At 41.5% G+C, this 21,481-nt stretch overlaps 1 protein-coding gene and 1 non-coding gene across 2 annotated transcripts in view; both read right to left on the bottom strand.

The window, feature by feature from the left end:
- CSMD1 (CUB and Sushi multiple domains 1) overlaps nucleotides 1-21,481 on the bottom strand; it is a 1,985,846-nt gene that overhangs the window by 438,870 nt on the left and 1,525,495 nt on the right. Inside the window, exon 12 of the mRNA XM_070460176.1 lies at nucleotides 4,166-4,278. Within this exon, the coding sequence (XP_070316277.1) occupies nucleotides 4,166-4,278 (113 nt within the window). The remainder of the gene's footprint in view (nucleotides 1-4,165; nucleotides 4,279-21,481) is intronic.
- TRNAF-GAA (transfer RNA phenylalanine (anticodon GAA)) lies at nucleotides 12,543-12,614 on the bottom strand. The gene has a single exon. It is a non-coding gene; the product is annotated as a tRNA-Phe (tRNA).

Raw genomic sequence — 21,481 nt, 5'->3', positions numbered from 1 at the left:
CCAAAACTCCTAATTTATCCCTTCTACCCCCTTTCCCCTTTGGTAACCACAAGTGTGTTTTCGGTGTCTATGAATTTATTATTGTTTTTTTGTAAATAAGTTCATTTGTATTTTTATTTATTTATTTTTTAGATTCCATGTATAGGTGATATCATATGATATTTGTCTTTCTCTATCTCGCTTACTTTGTTTGATCTTCTCTAAGTCTGTATGATGTCTTTCTTTTGATGTATGATGTTCTCTCAATTTTTAAAATCCTCAAATCTTCCCTTATCTCTCTGTTTTAATTATCTTATAAACTATTGCATATTGCTCTGTCAAAAAATAATTAGTGGCCTTGGACTGGCTCTCTCACGAGAACTGATGGCCATCCACTTTTTCACCACATCCAAGGCTGTAGCTATTAACTGGCTATCGGGTCTGTTAGCAGAGTACTAATTAGGACTGAATGTGATTCTAACTTATGCTGTATGGTCATCAAACTGAATCATGATGCCTGGAGGAATATTTGATTGTAATTGAGAACACTTATATCCGTTAATGTTCAAGGATCCTCAATTTGGGAATGGCACTCCTCTCTCAAGTCTTTATCCTAGTCTTTATGGCACAAGTCTTAGAACTGCTGGGTGTAATTCACAGTCACTTGCTATTGGGGAGTGTCTGGTATTTGACAGATGTGTTTAGATTCTACCAGAGGCAGGAGCAAGCACAGGTCAGGCGGAAAGGATTCTACCTCTGCATACTTTCTTAAACAACGCGTAGAAGTTCAATTAAAGGTCAACTCTAAAACCCCAAATGTCAGGAAGTCTTCAGCAATCATCTGTTCATTCTAGCCCTCACCTTCACATAGGATGCAAATACGCTTTGTTAGCATTTCTCATGAAAAAGAGTCAGGACGTCCCCCTCACCCCATGCTTCCAGCAAGCAGGACTCTTCACGCTGTGTGGACGAGGACTCTACACTACACTCCTGTAGGGGCCTCTAGTCACCACAGGACTTCTCAGCGTGGTCACTCCCCTTCCTCTCACATGGCAAGGGTGTAGCCCTGCTATGCTGCCTTCACTGTTGGGCTCAAGACACCCTCACCCACCAGCTTTATGCTTTTGACATTGGGAAATACTTTTAACTTCCTGCCCCTTTGGTTTCATGAGCAATAAGCCCTAGCTGCTTTTTATTCAGCTGCTGAACACCCAACAGTCGACACTTAGAAGACAAGAGCACACTGCTTCTTTGCTCAAATTCATAAAATAAAATGCAGTAAGACAAACTCCCTGCTCTCCAGATTGGTATGTCTCATTTTCACATATGTGGGCACATATTTGTCATGTCAAAGATTTCAATGAACTCTGTAATCAGTGGAGCCAGATATTTAAAAAACTGTATCAAAGAAGAATTAAAAGAAAATGTACATATAGATAATTAGCAATACTGAAATAAAACTGCTAATGGGTGCAAAAGTCTTCAATATCCACAACTGAATCTCCCCCATGCCAATTTTCTAATTTTTTCTGAAAATAACTTACAAATTCTTTCTTTATATGGGCCCCCTAACAGTAAAATAATCCAAATAAAATAACCACCATTTATAATTTATTACAGTTCTTTAAAATTTGTTACTTCCTGAGAATTTTGAAACTTATGGAAAATATCTAAAATTTTGAAAATTTAAATAGTTATGTGGGACAATGGTTTATTCTGAATACTTACATTTTCTTAGATTATGGCTTATAATAAGCAGTTTCCTTCAAATAGTGGATCTTTTCTGTGTCAGTAAAAATTGTATGTTTAAGATGCAATTTCTTAGTAATTTCGATCAACTATCAGTGCCAAGGTATTTGTACAAGAGTATAAAACAATCCTGAAAAGGTTTCTCATGACTATAACTTGAATTCAAGATGAGAACAGGCTGTTTTCAAACTTACTGAACAACGACTTCAATCAGTCATGGTTTTTTAAAGTATGTCAGTATATTCAAGGGCTTCCCCGGTGGCTTAGACAGTAAAGAATCTGCCTGCAATGCAGGAGATCCAGGTTTGATCTCTGTGTCTTTAAAATCCCCTGGAGAAGGGAATGGAACCCACTCCAGTATTCTTGCCTGGAAAATCCCATTGACAGAGAAACTTGGTGGGCTACAGTCCCATGGGGTTGCATAGAGTTGGACATGACTGGGTGACTTTCACTCACTCGCTCATAGTATATGTAAATAGCAGTATATATAAATGTTTTAACTTTTATAAATAAGTTGTTTTATATAATAATTTATAAAACATCATTAATATTAGAAAGGTCACTGCATCATTTCTGGGGACACATTTCATTATTTGTTTTAGTCAAATACACGAAGGATCTAAGCTGAAGATACAAGCTGTACATCCATCACTGCTTTGGTTTTGCATAAATGCAAAGGAAGAATTTAATATGCCCATGAGCCTTCTTAAATGTTTATTTCTTGAGTTAAAATGATGTAATTACTGATACAGAGAACATGAAAGGAAGGCTCTATAGCTGAATGGTCTGTGTGTTCTTGTGTGTATTTTTTTGCCAGTTAAAACAAATGTGCTTCCCGACAGCTATGCCTTGAGGTTGGAATATCATGAAGATCATTTTCACTCTTCCTATTCTGGTCTCAGATCCCCCTTCTAATTTGTCTTACTCTCAGTTCTTTACCATTTCTAGCAATCAAGAGACGCCGACCCATGGATCCTGGGATGGCCCGAGACACATGCTTAGGGCTGCCTGGCTGCCGCATCATCACCTTTAGAACCAAAGTGCACAAGAAAGGAGTTACATGAACTAAACCTCTGAGAACCTGAAATCAGAGGGCAGGCTGCTGATTTTGTTTTTTGAGAGGTGGCAGTGAGAAAGGGTTTTTGTTTTATTTCTTCTGTTTTTGCTGGGAATAAGAAGAGATAATTAAGATTTTTAAAGATATTGTCATTGGATAAAGATTTTCCTGTGAGTCTAGAACTACTTGGGAATGTCTAATAGAAGGAAATATCACTGATTTCCTAGACGATGTTGTCGGACACTTGAAGAAAGGCAGGACTGAGCTGAGGCTGACAATCTAGACGTGCACTTGAGTTTGGTAGCTATGTCCCGCACCTCCAGCCAATTGCTTGAGTAACTGAATATCTGAGGGTCTTGCAAAAGCATGAAAATGTAGGTTACCTCAGGTGCATTCTATTATTCTTTCTACTTCTGTTTACATTTTGAAATTTTTCAAAATTAAAGAAAAAGTTTTGAAAGATAGCTATCAATATGCCCCGGACAAAAGTTGTGTTTCTGGAACTTCCCTGGTGGCCCACGCGTTAAGAATCCACTTTGCAACACAGGGGCCTGCTCAGAGAACTAAGATCCCACATGGTGTGGAGTACCTAAGCCTCAAGCCGCAAACTACTGAAGCCCACGTGCTCTAGGACCCGTGTGACACCACTACTGCAGCTGGTCCACCAGCTGGAAAGGCCACGTGCTGCAAAACAGGCTCCACGTGCCCCAACCAGGCTCTGATGCAGTCACAGAAACACATGTGTTCCCTAGGACACCCAGATGAAAGAATGTAGGTGGAACAGTGAGACAGTTTACACAGGTGGCACACAGCGCGGGGCCCTGGGTCACCTGCACGGTAGCTACTTCACGACAGCGACTCTCAGCATCTCACAACTCAGGGATGAAGCCAGCTTCCCCGAAGGAGCCCTCTCTTCTTCAGAGCAAACACAATCATAACTCTCAAAGCGAGGTTGTTAGTAGATCCTCCCCAGCTCTGTCGAGATTTCCCTGTGCTCCATTAAAAAACCCACACATCTGTGCATGTAATAAGCTTCATTGAATCGATGCTGTTGAAATCTATACTCTGTTCTAAACGTTTCCCTAGTTATAATCATGACAACTTCCTCCCAGGAAGAGAGAAAATGCCAAGATCTACAAGTATGAACATATTCCATCGCTTACACATGATTCTTAATGTCACTCTCCATTTTGCCACCATAATGGCCAGCCAAGCTCTCAAGAAGTCAACATTTCCTGCTTTAGAAAAGAGCTCTAAATACAACTATAACTAAGGAAGTTGCAAATAAGTCCATATTTTTAAACATCGTTCTCACTTATCAGTTTCATTATGACCCTTGCCCTGTGTGAGAAAGGGGGTTTTAGTGTGTTCAGATCTTACCTTGGTAAACGGCTTTAAATCCAGGCGAGGCTATGCTGTCATCAGACTGTAGGTGCAGCCACATCTGGTTGCTCATACTCACGATGAGGTCAGGAACACTGGATCCAGTGAGTCTGCAGAGACAAGAAACACCAAAACCATGGTTTAAGGCACCAAATAGCTCCACTTCTACCTTGATGGGGCTGGGTGGGGTGTCCTTCTGCTTAAACAGGCAAACCATATAAATATAAGACCCTCTTTCAAAGAATCTATAGCCACTTGTAATTTATATCCATAATCACAATATCACTGACCATTTACAGTAGTGATTCTATATTGTAACTGCAAATTTGTATCTTTGACTTTAAAAATCAACATATGGTGGCCGACACCTCTGTGTGTTTGGCACTGAAGGTTTCTTCTACTGTTGTTTAGTTGCTTAGTTGTGTCCGACTCTTTGCAACCCCATGGACTGTAGCACACCAGGCTTCCCTGTCTAACATCTCTCAATGTTGACTCAAACTCATGTCCATTGAGTTGGTGATGCCATCCAACCATCTCATCCTCTGTCATCCCCTTCCCTTCCTGCCTTCAATCTTTCCCAGCATCAGGGTCTTTTCCAATGAGTCAGCTCTTCACATCAGGTGGTCAAAGAATTGGAACTCCAGCATCAGTCCTTCCAATTAATATTCAGGACTGATTTCCTTTAAGATTGACTGGTCTGATCTCCTTGCAGTCCAAGGGACTCTCAAGAGTCTTCTCCAGCATCAATTATTCAATGCTCAGCCTTCTTTATGGTCCAACTCTCACATCCATACATGACTACTGTTAAAACCATAACTCTGACTATATGGACCTTTGTCAGCAAAGTAATGTCTGATTTTTAACATGCTCTCTAGGTTAGTCATAGCTTTTCTTCCAAGGAGCAAGTGTCTTTTAATTTCATGGCTGCAGTCACTATCTGCAGTGATTTTGGAGCCTAAGAAAATAAAGTCTGTTACTGTTTCCATTGTTTCTCTATCTATTTGCCTTGAAGTGATGGGCCCAGATGCCATGATCTTCATTCTCTGAACGTTGAGTTTAAGCCAGTTTTTTCACTCTTCTCTTTCACTTTTATCAAGAGATTCTTTAGCTCCTCTTCACTTTCTGCCACATGGGGGGTGTCATTCTGCATATGTGAGATTATTGTTATTTCTCCTGGCAGTCCTGATTTCAGCTTGTGCTTCATCTAGCCCAGTATTTCGCATGATGTACTCTGCAAAGAGTCGGATGTGACTGAGCGACTAAGCACACACAAGCATACACAGTCTGTATATAAGTTAAATAAGCAGGGTGACAATATACAGCCTTGTTGTACTCCTTTCCCAACTTGGAACCAGTCTGTTGTTACATGCCCGGTCTAACTGTTGCTTCTTGACCTGCACACAGGTTTCTCAGGAGGCAGGTAAGGTGGTCTGGTATTTCCATCTCTTGAAGAATTTTCCACAGTTTGTTGTGAGCTGAGTTGATAGACTGAGTCAAATCAGAGTATTTATTTACCTAAGGTGCATAATCAAGTGCTAACTTGCTAGGGCTTATCTATATCCTTGACATTTACATGTGCGCATGGAGAAACTGGGAGGCTTGGTCACCCTCTGTGGTGGGCAGATGTCCCTTCCTGCTGGGTGAGGGACCGCATCACACCATGAACATGGAAGCTTGCCTAAGCCAAGAAAATTATGGTTCACGCACATAATGCATGGCTTGCACAGTCTGGAGTTTTTATGTACCTTTACCACAAAATGCCTTTAAAAATTATACCTTAGGATGGAATCTTCTTGAGCACTAAAAATAAACACCAAGCCGTGGAATGACAGGGAGGAGACATGAACACACTGACTCAGTGACAAAAGCCAGTCTGAAAAGGCTGCATTCAGTATGAGTCCAACTCCAGGACTTTCTGGAAAAGGCACAACTATGGAGACAGTTAAAAAAAAATCAGTCATTGCCAGGGGTTGGGAAGTGGGCTGGAGGAACAGGTGGAGCATGGGGAATTTTTAGGGCAGTAAAGCTACTCTTCATGATACTGCAGTGATGGATATATTACAGACACATGACGGATACTGTAACGATGTCTACACATCGCTGTAGGTTTGTCCAAACCCACAGACTTCAGCATTGAGAGTGAATCCTAATGTAAACCATGAAGTTGGGTGATGATGTGTCCACAGGGGTTCATCTTTGGAAAAAAGAAATGCAGCACTTTGTGTGGGATCTTAATAATGGTGGGGGTGGGGGTCTGCGCATGTCAGACAGTGGTGCTGTGGAAAGCTGTCTACCTCCCTCTCAGTTTTGCTCTGAAAATAAACCTGCTCTAAACAAAGCTAGGGGACACACACACACACACACACACGAGGAACTCAAAGGTGACCACACGTTAGAAGCATACTGATCAGGACCACAGCACACACAGCTGACAGATTTGGCAAATGCACTGAACGTCCCTTCTGCATATTAAGGCCCAGGTCACAGCGAACGGAAGATTCAGTGAAGCATTCATCGTGTGTTAACAAAACAGTCACACAGCAGCTGCCGTCAGCCAGTGAGGGGAAACACTAAATTCATTGACTGAAGTCCCCATGCGGGTGGAAAAGCATGCGGAAAGGGAAAAAGTGTGAGAAAGGAAAAGTCAGTTCAGCCAAAACCAGCGTCTGCAATCAGAGGGGAAGCTCTGCGGTCAGCAAAGCTGCTTCGAGGGTGAGCACATGGTCCGCCCAGAGATCACATCCCTGGGGACCAGTGCGGCCTTCTCCCCCGAGGCGCCACGGGGCTCGGCTCCTCGGGGCTCGGCTCCTCGGGGGAAGATGCGCAGCGGTCCTGACACGTGCACATCCTCAGTGTTACACAGATGAGGGAAGGAAGGGTTTCAGTGAGTGATGGGCAGGCGCCAAACAGGTGCTCCTTCTGAAGATTCACCCCTATATGCTGCTCTATATGCTTGTTTGAAGACAGACTTTTTTCCTTCCCTATGCATAGATTTTATTCAAGTGTAACGTACCCAAAATGGCACCGAGCATGGATGTCTGGCATTCATGTCTGCTCTGACTTAAAATATACTATTCTTTCTTCTGTTGCTCAGTCCTTCCAGAAAGTATCCTTCCGAGCCTTTTGCTTTCAACTATTCTATGTATATAAATATTTTACATTTCTCTCACAGGCATCAAATATTTGTTTTATATTTTCTTAATTTTATTTTATTTACATTATTTTTATCCAGAGATTTTAGACTTTTATTTAGAATATAATTGCTAGTAAATGAAAGTTCGTATTTCTCATGTTCTTCCTTTTTTTGATTAGCCAATGTTTTTACTGTCTCTTTAATCTAACAGCTTGTTTTTTTTCCCCAAAACTTCAAAGATACCATTCTATTGTCTTTTTACTTCTTTTATTTATATTGAGAAGACTTCTGTCAATCTTATATTTGCCCCTTTGAAAATAAAATTTCATTGCTTATGCTACATGTAAGATTTTTCCCTGTTTTTCAGCAAATTTATTACAGTGTGCTGGAATGAGCTTTCTCTCGTATTATGCCAAATGTCTTTGAGAATTTCTTGAATATTTATCCTGATGCCTGTTGTTAATATTCTTTGGGATAATGTCTTCAAATATTAGTTAGGTCCCATTTTCTCTTTCTCTGCTTCAACTCCAATTACACATGTATCTTCTGTACATTTTCTTTCTGCTTCAGGTTGAATATTTTCTACTATTCAACCTTCTAGTTCAAGCCATATCCATTGAGTTCTTTATTTCAGATGTTGTATTTTAAAATTCTTAAAATTTCCATTTGATTTGTTGCTATGGATTCCAGCTTTCTGAAAAAATTCTTGATCATTTTATTTATGTTCTGAAATATATAAAACACAATTATCAAAGTCTTTAGTGATAACTACACTATTTGGATGTCCTTTATTTTTACTATTGTCTGTCTCTTGGTTTTGGGTCATTGGGAGTTATTTCCAGACATTTTGGGTGAATGCTAGACTTGGTAATGAGCCACTGTAAAAGCTGTGCTTTTATCTTCTTCCTTGGAAAATTTAATTTTCTTCTGGCAGTGAGAGTAACCACCTTGATTCACTCCATCTTTGGAAGGACTTCAGGCTTCGTTTCAAGGTTGTTGATTTCCCACTGCTTACACCCTCTTCTGCCACAATTCGGAGACCACAAGTACATATATTTACACATGCCATCAACGCGTCACATTAATTTCACCTCTTCCACACTCCTTTCACCATTTCCTGCTTTTTGTCTCTACCTTCTCAGTCTGAGTGTCTCCTGTCAGCATCACTGAAGTACCTCCTAACTTATCCTCCTGGTCTGGTACCACTTCTGCCCCACCGCCCCCAACACTTGACTTAATTTTAAGTTGCTTAAAATGCAATTATCTTGTATAAAAATTTCACACATTGAAAATATTTATAATGCCAAATTAATTATTTTAGAAATATCTCAGTGCAAATACTTTGAATTTATTTTATTTCTATACTGGACTTCATTTTAATACAGTTTTATGTTAGTCTATAGATTCATATAAAACTAAATAAGCATGTACACTGCTATACTACAAAGTTCCTTCAATAAAAATTAAATTAAGATGATGTGCATTACTCTAGTTTCAGAATTTAATCCTGATACTTAAGTGATTGCTGTATTTATGAAAATTATTGTAAATGACTTGGTACAATCATTTATTTTTTAAGTTAATTATTTAGCACATTTATAAATTACTTAACCATTCAGGAGATATTTTATGTTAAGTTTTTTAATTTTACAAAATTATTTTCTTATTATTTGAAACAAAATACTTCCCTTTTTGGTCCTTTTTTTCTCCCCCAGAAGTACTTTGGTTTCCTAGTACTGACAGAAATATATGTTTAAAATAAATAAGCAAATATTATTACCCTCTGCAACTGTTTGTTGAAAACAGGAATTTTTTTCTTTCAGCAATTTATAATTGAAAAATATAATAAATGCTAGTTTTGGTAAAATACTTTAACAGCCATCACAACACATAAGCTGTAACTGTTTTATTTAAAACAGCTTTATTTTATCCAAAAACTCCAAAATAAGATTATTCTAACTAACCACTAAGATATTCAACTTATTTATTAGGAAACTATATTAAAATTGCCTTTTGTCTTTCCAGTCATATTGGCATTTTTAACAATTCTCTAAAAATATTGGCACTTCTAGGCCTCCAGGATTTTGGTAAATACTGAAATCACTGCCTGGAGTGCCTATGCTCCCTGGATAGGAACCAGGAGTTCTTACAGACTTTGAGGATTCTCACTCCATATTTCTCAACTCCCTTAGGTGAGGTGGGTATTTTTTTTTCCTCCAGGTCATTGTAGAATAGTACCCTGCCGACACTTCGCAAATGTATCACAGGCATCTATTAATACTTCCTCCTTCTCCTTCCAAATTCTAAACCTTCTTGAGTGCAATTTTATGTCACCTGACCTTTTTAATCCCCAGACTCTTGCATATAAAATGCACCATTGCTTTAAAAAAACTGTATACATGAAAAAATATATATATAAATCATCCCTATTAAAATTCATCTAATATCTTCATATTTAAATTTCATAGGAATATCTCCCACTAATGATTTAAATCTTCATTTGATTTTAGCATATCAAGGATTTCATATCTGAGGTTCTGCTGAAGCTGTGCCTTTAATTTACCTCTGTGATTTTAGCTAAATTATCTTACATCTATGTCAGTTTCTTCATCTGGGAAATGATGGTATGAAATTACGTTAGAGGAGTCTTTCAGACCTAAACTTTTCTTATCTCTTTGATAGAGTTCAGCCCTGGTGGAGCCGTGGTAACCTCAGTAGTTTGACATGACTCCTTGCAATAGGATCAGTGCTGACCTGAAAGACTTACAGTCAGAGAAATCAGCAGTTTCTTTGAATATAAGTCCCAGCATATTGAATCATTAACCCAAAAGGAAGAAAATGACTTTTGATTGTGTGTTTGTTCCTACAACCAGGGTGCACTGCTATCAAGAGAAGAGCTAAATTCTTTCATAGGAAAAGGAGTCATTGTTCTTCAAACTTGACTGGCGGCTCAGATGGTAAGCAATCTGTCTGCAATGTGGGAGACCTGGGTTCAGTCCCTGGGTTGGGAAGATCCCCTGGAGAAGGGAATGGCCACCCAGTGCAGTATTCTTGCCTGGAGAATTCCATGGGCAGAGCAACCTGGGCCCTGGAGGGCTTCAATCCACAAGTTGCAAAGAACTGGACACAGCTGAGTGTTAACACACTCATAAGGCAATAAAGGACTTCCCTGTGGCTCAGATGGTAAAGAATCTGCCTGCAAGGCAGGAGACCCAGGTTCAATCCCTGGATTGGAAAGATTCCTTGGAGAAGGGAATAGCTACCCATTCTACTATTCTTGCTGGATAATTCCACGGACAGAGGAGGCTGATAGCCTACAGTCCACGGAGCCACAAAGAGTCTACTAACACATGTGGCAATAATTTCATGATGCTTTGTTGATAATACTACAGTATATATGAAAGGCGTCTCATTTCTGGACAGGTCTTTTTGGCCCAAGTTGAAAGAGTCAACAGTTCTATCCTCATATGTTAATACATGAAATATGTTTTCTGGAAAGGAAGTGTAAACTCAAACTGACAATTTTCACTCAGCACAGCACCATACAATTCCCACGTCATGTGGAATTTGTAGTTTGTTTCTTGATACTGATGAATAGAACTTCCTTGTATGACCAAGGTATGTTTATTTACTTACCCATCCAAGGACACTTATGTTGTTTACAGTTTGGCAATTAGGAATAGAGTTAACTATTCATGCATGGCAAATTTTATTTCTTTATGATAAATCCCACCTAGGAGTGAGATTGCAGGATTATATGATATATAAATATTTAACCCTCTAGAAACTGCCAACCTGTTTTCCGGAATGGCTATGCCATTTCACATTCCCATTTGCAGTATCAAAGAATGCATAGTGTGTAATTCTATTTATGTGATATTCTCAAGAAGACAAAGTTTAATGATGGAGAACACATCAGTGGGTCAAGGTTTAAGGTGGGAGAAGGTGTGACTCCAGAGAGACGGCATAGTTTTGAGAGGTGACAAACCTCTTTTGCATCCTGATTTTTCCAGTTTATTTTTATTTATAGATCTGTACTCCAAAAAAGTCTATTTTACTGTATATTCATTAAAGAAATAATTTGTTAAAGCCTAGAGATTAAAAAAAAAAATCTGATCTAACTTCCCTGAGGTCCGGAAGACACAGGTTCAATCCCTGGTCTGCGCAGATTTCACAGCTGCAGGGCAACTAAGCCCAAGTACTGCAACTACTGAGTCCACAGGCCCAGAACCTGTGCTCCACAAGAAAAGCTGCTGCAATGAGAAGCCTGCCCAGCACAGCCAGAGAGCAGCCCAGCCCACAAAGACCAGAGAAAGCTTGTGTGCAGAAACGCGGACCCAGGGCAGCCAAAACTAACTCAATAAAAATAAGTAAAAAAGAAAACAAACCTCTGAGCATGCCACAAAGCTATCAAAACATGAATCTGGTGCAAACTAACACCTGGAACGCATCACACCTGCAAGGTACTTCCAGGCACCTGAAAGGAAAGGGTTGTGGGGAACCTTTGCAAGTAAATGTTACAAGTTACAACCTGGCCTAAAACTGACCTGCTTTGAAGCTTTTGCAGTTTTTTTTAACATCAATAAATTTCATAAGTTCTGGAGAAAGTATAGGAAATATAGAGCTATTTAAAATATACATTGTAGTTGACTGCTTGCCTTGATTGGGTTGATACAGTGTGTGTCAGAGACAGATAGGGAGATGCTAAGACCCAGTGTGTGGTCTTTGCAGCACCTGACAAGAACCTCCCTCCCTCAGGGATGGAGTAAAATGCCTTCAGGGAGAGTCAGAGATGACCTGATACAAATCCTTAGGAAAGGAGGCAGAGCCAGTGTCATAAGCTGACGTAATCATTAAACAAATGAGGGAGAGGGGGTATAACTCCGGTCTTGGAACCATATGTTTGTGCTCTGAGGTTCAGTTCAGTTCAGTCACTCAGTTGTGTTTGACTCTTTGTGACCCCATGGACTGCAGCACACCAGGCCTCCCTGTCCATCACCAACTCCCAGAGTTTACTCAAACTCATGTCCATTGAGTCGGTGATGCCATCCAACCAACTCATCCTCTGTCGTCCCCTTCTCCTCCCATTTTCAATCTTTCCCAGCATCAAAGTGAAGAAAGAAAGTGAAGTCGCTCAGTAGTGTCTGACTCTTTTGCGACCCCATGGACTAGCTATTTTGTCCATGGGATTCTCCAGGCAAGAATACTGGAGTGGATTGCCATTTCCTTCTCCAGGGGGTCTTCCCAACCCAGGGATCGAACCCGGGTCTCCTGCATTTCAGGCAGACACTTTAACCTTTGAGCCACCAGGGAAGCCCCTCCCAGCATCAGGGTCTTTTCAAATGAGTCAGTTCTTCGAATCAGGTGGCCAAACTATTGGAGTCTCAGCTTCAGCATCAGTCCTTCCAATGGCTATTCAGGACTGATTTCCTTTAGGATGGACAGGTGGCACATCATTAAGAGCCTTTCTGACCAGATCCTGAGGGCAAATCCACCTGAAGGCAGCCCTGCTCAGAGTTCCAGGTTCTCCAACCCACAGCATCCCACTGGCTCCTCACATAGGGTACCTACAGGTAACACGTCTATTTACATGATATGTACCAGAACAGGAAGAGGAAATGTCAACCAATCCAGTATTCTTGCTGGAATAATCCCATGGACATAGGAGCCTGGAGGGCTACAGTGCATGAGGCCACAAAGAACTGGACATGACTGAGTGACTGAGCCCAGTCTAGCAGCAGAAAAGAGACTGGAAGTGGGAGAGTGGCAGGACTCTGGCTTTTACATCAAGTTGACTTTGGAAAGTCATTTTAGGCTCTGGTCTTATAGAATAGATATTCATGTTACTATTATACATGAAGTTAAACCCGGGGATTGACAGTACCTATGCTAAAGTTGTTAAAATTGCCCCACTGGCACCAACGTGAAATTAGAGCAAGCTTATCATTGGCTGTGACTCTCGCACAGGCGAGCTCCACCCTCCGAGGATGCACCTGGTGTCCCTCTCGTGATTTCGGGTGGACCAGCACCACCTGTGTGGGGGATGGTTAGGGGCCGGCCTTCCCCCACCCCAGGGGCCTGGGCTCCCTTTTCTGAGTTAAGGCACAGAGGCAGGAGAACCTGCGAGAGAGACCCAGACACACCAGTGGCCCAATCCGGGAAGATTCTATCTCTGCAAATCTGAGACTGAGACTCCCCTCCCCTCCTAGAGACGGGAGATGGGGGTGGAGGGGACAAGATATGAGCTGGGGGAGGGGGCAGCGACTAGTGTGAGCTCCTCGGGCACCAGCCAACCACGTGGAGCAGGGCAATGCCCTCGAGCAGGGGTCCTCAGCCTCCGGGGCCTGACGCCTCATGATCTGCGGTGGAGTTCATGTAATGATGACAAAATAAAGTGGGCAATAAATCCAATGCACTAGAGTCATCCCCAAAATGTCCCCCATCCTGGTCCTTGGAAAACTTGTCTTCCACAAAAAACTGTCCCTGGTACCAAAAAAGTTGGGGGCCGCTGCCTTACAGCCCTGATAATGAACCCATCACTGGAAACCCAGCCTGCACACGTTGGCCAAGAGCTGCATGTTAAACCTAACCAGGGAGACTGCCTGCTGAAATAAGAGGTTTATGTAATTCCTAGCACATCACAACATGATAGACAAAACAGCCAGGGTCTGCTCATCACATTAAGAGCTGAGAAAACCACAACTCGGATGAGAAAAGACAAACAGTGGACACCGGAAATGAATCAGGTGGTGAAATTACCTGACAGGGATTTTAAAGCAGCCATTGCATAAATGCTTCAATCATTTACAAACTCTCTGCAATCCAAGGAAAAAGAGAACATCCCAGCAAAGAAAGAGAAGTTATAAAAAGACCCAAATGGAAATTATAGGACTTAAAAATACAGTAGTGAAAAATATAATAATAGACAATAAAATAAAAGTAGCTGGGTAGGCTTATCATAGAAAGAATGGACGCCTGATGACATGAGAACTCGAGAAAGGATGACAGGATCCCCTTCACTGACCCCAGAGGGAAGACGGAGTGGAAGCGAAGCGAAGAGAACACCAGCAACCTGTGGACAAAACCCAAAGGCCCAGCGTTTCATCATTCCAGTCCCACAAGGAGAGAAAAGAGAGTGGGACTGAAAGAGAATGTAAAGCAATAATGGCTAAAGTTCCCCAAATCTGGGAAAACACATAACCTACAGTTCTAAGAAACCAAGTGAACCTCAACCTCAAATAGGATAAACTCAAATGAATCCACGTTAAGACACATTTAATTAAACTTTTGAAAACCAAAGATGAAGACCAAAATCTTGAAAACAGCCAGAGAGAAGGGACCCATTACTTCCAAACACCTCTGGGTGTGTCAGCAGATTTCCTGTCTAACAACCCTAGAGGCCAGGGTATAGAATTTCTAGGTCACGAGACTGAGGGTCCAGACAGATTCAGTGAATGACAGTCCAGATCTCTTCCTTCTTCCTGTTAGTAAATTCCATGTTCAAAGGCAGTTCTGAGAACCACATATTTCATTACATTAAGGTAGAGATAATAACTACAGCAATATAGTAATATCTTCTCTTTGCTTCATACTTTTAGCCTTTCTCAAACAATTTTTCACTAGCCGTTTCATTTTGCACGTGAATGCTTTTGGGTTGCAAAGTCAGCACGAGATGGGGAGCCATGCTTGCTGCCCTTGAGGTGCATGCCCCTCGGGTTTTTTTTTTTTTTTCTTTTAATTTTTATTTATTTACCTTTAGCTGTGCTGGGGCCTCATCACTATGGGGGCTGCTCTCTAGTTGCAGTGCAGGCTTCTCACTGCAGTGGTTTCTCTCACCGTGGAGTGTGGGCTCTCGTGCAGGCTAAGTATCAATAGTGGCAGCTCCTGGGCTCTAGGGCGCAGGCTCAGTACTTGTGGCCCACAGCCTAGCTGCTCCATAGCATGTGGGATCTTCCCGGATCAAGTACGGAACTTGTGTCTCCTGTATTGGTAGGCAGATTCTTTACCACTGAGCCACCAGAAATGTCCTCCCCTTGTTGTTTTAAATGCACTTAGCCCTCCCACCCCCAAAGAGAATGATTACACCTTTGTGGTTAATTTCATGCCAGTAATACATGACACACCCTTGAGATGCTTTTGACTGATGAATCCTGGCAAAGAGATCCTTACCTCTGCAGGGTAACAGTGCGGTAAGGAGGGCATGCCTTTCCAGCTTCTTAGAGAAAACCGCTGCAGTGAGTCAACGCGAGAGCTGTAGCCGTCAGAACAGCTGGGACAGGCCTCGGGCTGGACCCTGAGTCTGGACCCCAAATGAGCTGGGACAGGCTTTGTTCCGTCTCCCTTAGGCACTGCCATTGGACAGTGCTTCCTCAGGGCTGACGGCTTCTCCTCCTCCGTGGGAAGGTTCCCCAGAGACATGGCCCCCAAAGGCCCAGGTCAGCTTGCTCTCCCAGACACCCCAGAACAGGTAAAATCCCAAACCTAAAATACAGGTGTCCAGGGGTCCAGCTACCTCCCCACTGATAGGGCTGTTGGAACAGAAAGTAGGTGCCACAGGACCCCAACTGACTCTCCTCGGGGTGGTGTTGAAGGTTGGAAAGTCTCTGAATTTCTCCACCTGCAGATCACCCCCCATGCCCACCAAAGCCTACTTTTACCCACCTCTGTGTCCTGCAACATCTGAATTTCAATAACTATTTCTCCAAGAACTCAAGGAAGAAAGATTCCCCATAGGAGACTGCGGAAGGAATACTAGCAATGGATGGAATCCATATGAAGAATAGATCATTTAGGATTTGAGTCTGATCTGCAGTCTTGTACAAACCCATGCTGAAAGTCAGCACCATTATGAGAAAGACTACATGAAGAAAAAGTTTTGATCATGAGGTTCCAGAGTTCTAAGAATCTAAGGAGTGTACTTCTTATCTAATATAGGGTTTTGCCTAGAGAGAATTTAGGTAGCTACCTTTATGTGCTTACTCTTAACATACATTGCTGAGGCTTTTCTCCAAAGCACTGAGATGTGCTGTGATTGACTTCTCTAATAACATCCAAAGATACATAGACACACACATCAGTTTTCAGTGTATGCTTTGTCACAGATGCTGTGAAGTCTTTTGATAACAAAGTGAATTTTGCCCCTTCACCCAGCGCCTGCAGACAACAGTGGAGGTAGGTGGTTACAGTCACAGGAGAGATGGAGTCACTTCTCAGAACAGAAGCCAGTGTGAGAACAGTGGCTGAAGCAGCCGTGAGGAACAGTGAACAGCAAAGTGGGAAAGACTAGAAATCCCTTCAGAAAATTGGAGATACCAAGGGAACGTTGGGTAAGGGTATGCACGATAAAGGATGGAAGGGTATGCACGATAAAGGATGGAAGGGTATGCACAATAAAGGATGGAAGGGTATGCACGATAAAGGATGGAAGTGGTAAGGATCTAATAGAAGCAGAAGAGATTAAGAAGAGGTGGCGAGAAAACACAGAAAATTATACAAAAAAGTCTCAATGACACAGATAACCACAATTGTGTGGTCACTCAGCTAGAGCCAGACATTCTGGGATGTGAAGTCAAGTGGGCCTTAGGAAGCATTACAATCAACAAAGCTAGTGGATGTGATGAAATTATAGCTGAGCTAGTACAAATCCTAAAAGATGGAGTTTTAAAGTGATGCACTCAATATGTCAGCAAATTTGGAAAACTCAGCAGTGGCCACAGCACTGTAAAAGGTCAGTTTTCATTTCAAGCCAAAGAAAGGCAATGCCAAACAATGTTCAAATTACCATACAATTGTGCTCATTTCACTTGCTAGCAAGGTAATGCTCAAAATCTTTCAAGCTGGGCTTTAGCAGTACCTGGACTGAGAACTTTCAGATGTGAAAGCTGGATTTAGAAAAGGCAGAAGAATGAGAGACCAAATTGCCAACATTTATTGGATCATAGAAAAAGCTAGGGAGTTCCAGGAAAATATAGACTTCTGCTTCACCGACTAGGCTAAACCTTTGACTGTGTGGATCACAACAAACTGTAGAAAATTCTTGAAGACATGGAAATATCAGACCACCTGACCTGCCTTCTGAGAAACCTGTATCCAGGAGAAGAAGCAATAGTTAGACCAGACATGAAACAACAGACAGTACAAAATTAGGAATAGAGACCTTCAAGGCTGTATGTTGTCACCCTGTTTATTTAACTTACATGCAGAATACATCATGTGAAATGCTGGGCTGGATGAACCTCAAGCTGGAATCAAGATGGCTGGGAGAAATATCAACAACCTCAGATATGCAGATGATACCAAGCTAATGGCAGAGAGTGAAGAGGAGCTAAAGAACCTCTTGATGAGGGTGGAAGAGGTGAATGAAAAAGCTGACTTGAAACTCGATATTCAAAAAACTAATGGCATCTGGTTGGTCCAATCACTTCATGGCAAATAGATGGGTGAAAAGTGGAAACAGTGACAGATTTTATTTTCTTAGGCTCCAAAATCACTGCAGACAATGACCTCAGTTACGAAATTAAAAGATGATTGCTCTTTGGAAGGGAAGGTGTCTAAGACAAACCTAGAAAGGGTATTAAAAAACAAAGATATCACTTTGCCGACAAAGGCAAAACTATGGTTTTTCCAATAGCCATGTACACAGGTAAGAACTGGACTGAAAAGAAGGCTGACCACCCATGAATTGATGCTTTAGAATTGTGATGCTGGAGAAAACTCCTTGGAGTTCTTTGGACTGAAAGAAGATCAAACCAGTCAACCCTAAAGGAAATCAACCCTAAATCTTCATTGGAAGGACAGATGCTGAAGCTGAAGCTCCAATCCTTTGGCCACCTGATGTGAAGAGCTGACTCACTAGAAAAAGACCCTGAAGCTTGGAAAGATTGAGGGCAGGAGGAAATGGGGCCACAGAGGAGGAGATGGTTGGATGGCATCGCCAACTCCATGGACATGAGTTTGAGCAAGCTCTGGGAGATGGTGAAGGACAGGGAAGCCTGGCGTGCTGCAGGCCATGGGGTTGCAAAGAGTCAGACATGACTGAGGGACTGAACAACAACAAAGTATCCTTACTGGTTAAGATGAGTGGTGACGAGTAGTCAGGCAGAGGCAATGCTGCTTGCTCACAGATTGCCCTGATACTACCCCTCCCCTAGACAGATGGGCACTTAAAACCTGTCATCTATGTCTGTAATCCTCAGAACATCCTGAAATGAGTGCCATCTCCCAGGCACCGGCTGCTAGTAACAGGAAAGTCTTAAAGAACCATGTCTCTGGATGCAGTTCTTCTGCAAATTACATTTGAGAAAGTCATCAATAAGTATTGTTGAAGAGGTCTCAAGAGAGATTTGCTTAGTGAATTGACTTGAAGTCTGTCATTCTGTAAAAGTAACCTGAATAAATTCATCCATCTCTTGGGAAGACTTGGCTATTGAAAGAGTTCCCCTAATATTCAGTTTTTCTCCTTTCAGGCCAAGAAACTTGAGAAAATAAAAAGACATTAACAGAAATTAGGCTTTTGAAACTATATTTAGGATGAGCCAGTTAGACTCTCTCAGTTTCTGAATTTCTCCTTAAAATTAAGATCTGAATAGAATTCCTCAGCCCCCCTAAAAATGGGAACATATAAAATATTGAGCCCAACATAGTATACATCAGCCACCCATAAAGAAAATGTTCTTAACTCAAATTTTATTTGAAATATATATCAGGAGATTCAATGATTCAATATACTTTCTGGTATATAACCATCTGAGCATCACTGCCATTTCCAATTAGATTTTAAACTCTATGATAGGAGTCTTGTATGTCAGGTCTGACATATTAGTACTCAAAAATATTTCTTGATATATCCCTTAACATTACCAGTTTATCTGAAGACAACAGCTGTGATTCTCCCATTCGTTCTTCTTCTGTAATTGTGTATACTGAGAAAATACGTCAGTGGCTTTGCCTTTCTCTACTACAAATGATTAAATGCCCAACTGATCTTTGTTACATTATGTTTCCCAAAGGGCATCTCACTTTGATTCAGTTGACTATTTAGTTTTTCATTTATAGATTTGAGCTATTGGGAGGAGATTCTAATAACACTTATGTCAATGTAACACATAGCTTGCTATTGCTCTCTTAACAACAAACAGCAATGAAAAAAAAATGGGTGCACAGCCACAGATCTTTAATGGTGACCTAAGGGACTTTATATGGCACCACTTGGCCACATTTATATTTTATATTTTGCATTTAGTTGAAAACTTTTCTCATCTGTTTTAATGACACCCCTTCTTAAATTAGACGCTGTGGTAATAATAAAGCTCTCTCGTGTGCAGGTTGTAATTCTCCACTCTCCAGTGTGTTCACAGGCATTATTTCATTTTGCTCCTTACCATAGGCAGGAAATGTTTACTATACATATTTTATAGCCATGAAAACACAGGTACAGAGTGGGTCACAGATGGTTAAGAGCAAAGCTCGGGCCAGAAACTCCATCTCTGGCACCCTGACTTGGTGTCCACAAGTGCCTGTACAGACCCATGCCAGGCTGTGCGCCCGCCGTCAACATGGCATACTGCAAATATATAGATGTCCAGGCCTCATCCTGCAGAAATCCACACTTTTATAAATGAATGCAATGTAGGGCTTGAGCAAAAAAAAGAATAACTATTTGGTAGGAGTGTGAGGAAATAAGGACCTTCATATACTGTGGTGGAAGAAAATCTATATAGTTTTTCCTGAAGGCACATGAAACAGTATGACTATTTGTACAAAGTAGCTTATGGCATAGCTGCTTAGGAAGGGGAAATTATGGGAGGGATGGGGAAAAGCCAAAGGTTATCAATGATAAGGAATATAGATATGGTCAGGATCACTAAGTCTGAACACCTGCTGGAGCAGACACCAGGTTTGCGAACTGGGGTAAATCTAAGCCTCGGTTTCATCATTTGTATGATGAAGACAGCATTAACCCCTGACTTATAGGATTAAGGTGAAGGCCAAAGAAGATAATATGTATTAGCACAGTGCATGGAACACAAGATGTTCTCAATAAATGCCATGAGATTACTACTGTTATTATTATAATCATCATCACAGGTCATGGGCCAGTAACATGAAACATGATTTTAATTATTATTTGCAGTAGTTATAAAACACGAGATAAAGATATGTACTGACAGGGAAGTATGTCCAAGACACAACAAAGGAGAAGAGAATGTCCCCAGGGCCATCTGAGCTTGGGCTCATTAACTTCAAAGGTATGGACAGACATTCAGCTGCAGAACTTTTTTTTTACAACATGAATTACCTCATAAGAAAGTAGTAAATAAGAGAATAAGTGGGCATTACAGCCACTACTATTCCACTACTGTCATTGTTTCCTAGCTGAAGCTATCAGGGGTAAGCTTTCTCTCAGATAAACAGAAAACCTCAGCCATGAATAAGCAGATCAAGAGAAAAAAGGTGACAATCCTGCAGAATGACTTCCATTCCTGAAAGCAACTTCTGGTTTAGCTGTCTCTGGAGTCCCCGCAGGAAGCTGTCTGTGTAGGTTGCAAACGCAGAGGAAGGGACTGTTGAGATACTTCCTGCTGTGCTGAAGCTACTGAGTCAAGATACCCCCGGGGTCACGGCTTTAATTCTGAAAGAAGAAGTCTGCTAAAAACTGACCAGACTCGCCTTGGGGCCATGCATCTGCAAGAGGCTGAAAGCATCCAGGCTGAAGGGGTGCAAACCCCTCTGTGAGTGCAGACCCCTCTGTGGGTGCAGACCCCTCTGTGAGTCCAGCTGCAGAGGGGCCAGTGCAAGGACTCCTCTCGTGGTGGACCTGGCCGGGCTGCTTCTGAATGCCCCGGGACTCTCAGTTGTGAGGTCCACAGACATGCAGGGTGTTACCCCCACTATTCTCCCCACCATCTCTGATACAGTTAGTATGCAGCTCTATAGAATGCAAGGCTTTGGAAAGACACATGGCCTCACTGCAGAAAATATCTGTCCTTCCCAAACATGAATAATAGAATAAGTGGAAGGAGATTGATGGGGAGGAGCTAAGTTGAGAAACTTATCACCTGTACTTTCTGCTTTCCAATATATTCTAAATTTTTGCCATATTCTTAATGATTTGAAATAAAAAGAAAAACATTGGCAGAGATATTAATATAACACAATGCTGAATTAATTCTCATGCGAAA

This window comes from Odocoileus virginianus, chromosome 32 (assembly GCF_023699985.2).
Source record: "Odocoileus virginianus isolate 20LAN1187 ecotype Illinois chromosome 32, Ovbor_1.2, whole genome shotgun sequence".
Taxonomy (NCBI): Eukaryota; Metazoa; Chordata; class Mammalia; order Artiodactyla; family Cervidae; genus Odocoileus; species Odocoileus virginianus.
The sequence above is the reverse complement of the archived record's forward strand: the minus strand, read 5'-3'. Positions and strand labels throughout refer to the sequence as shown.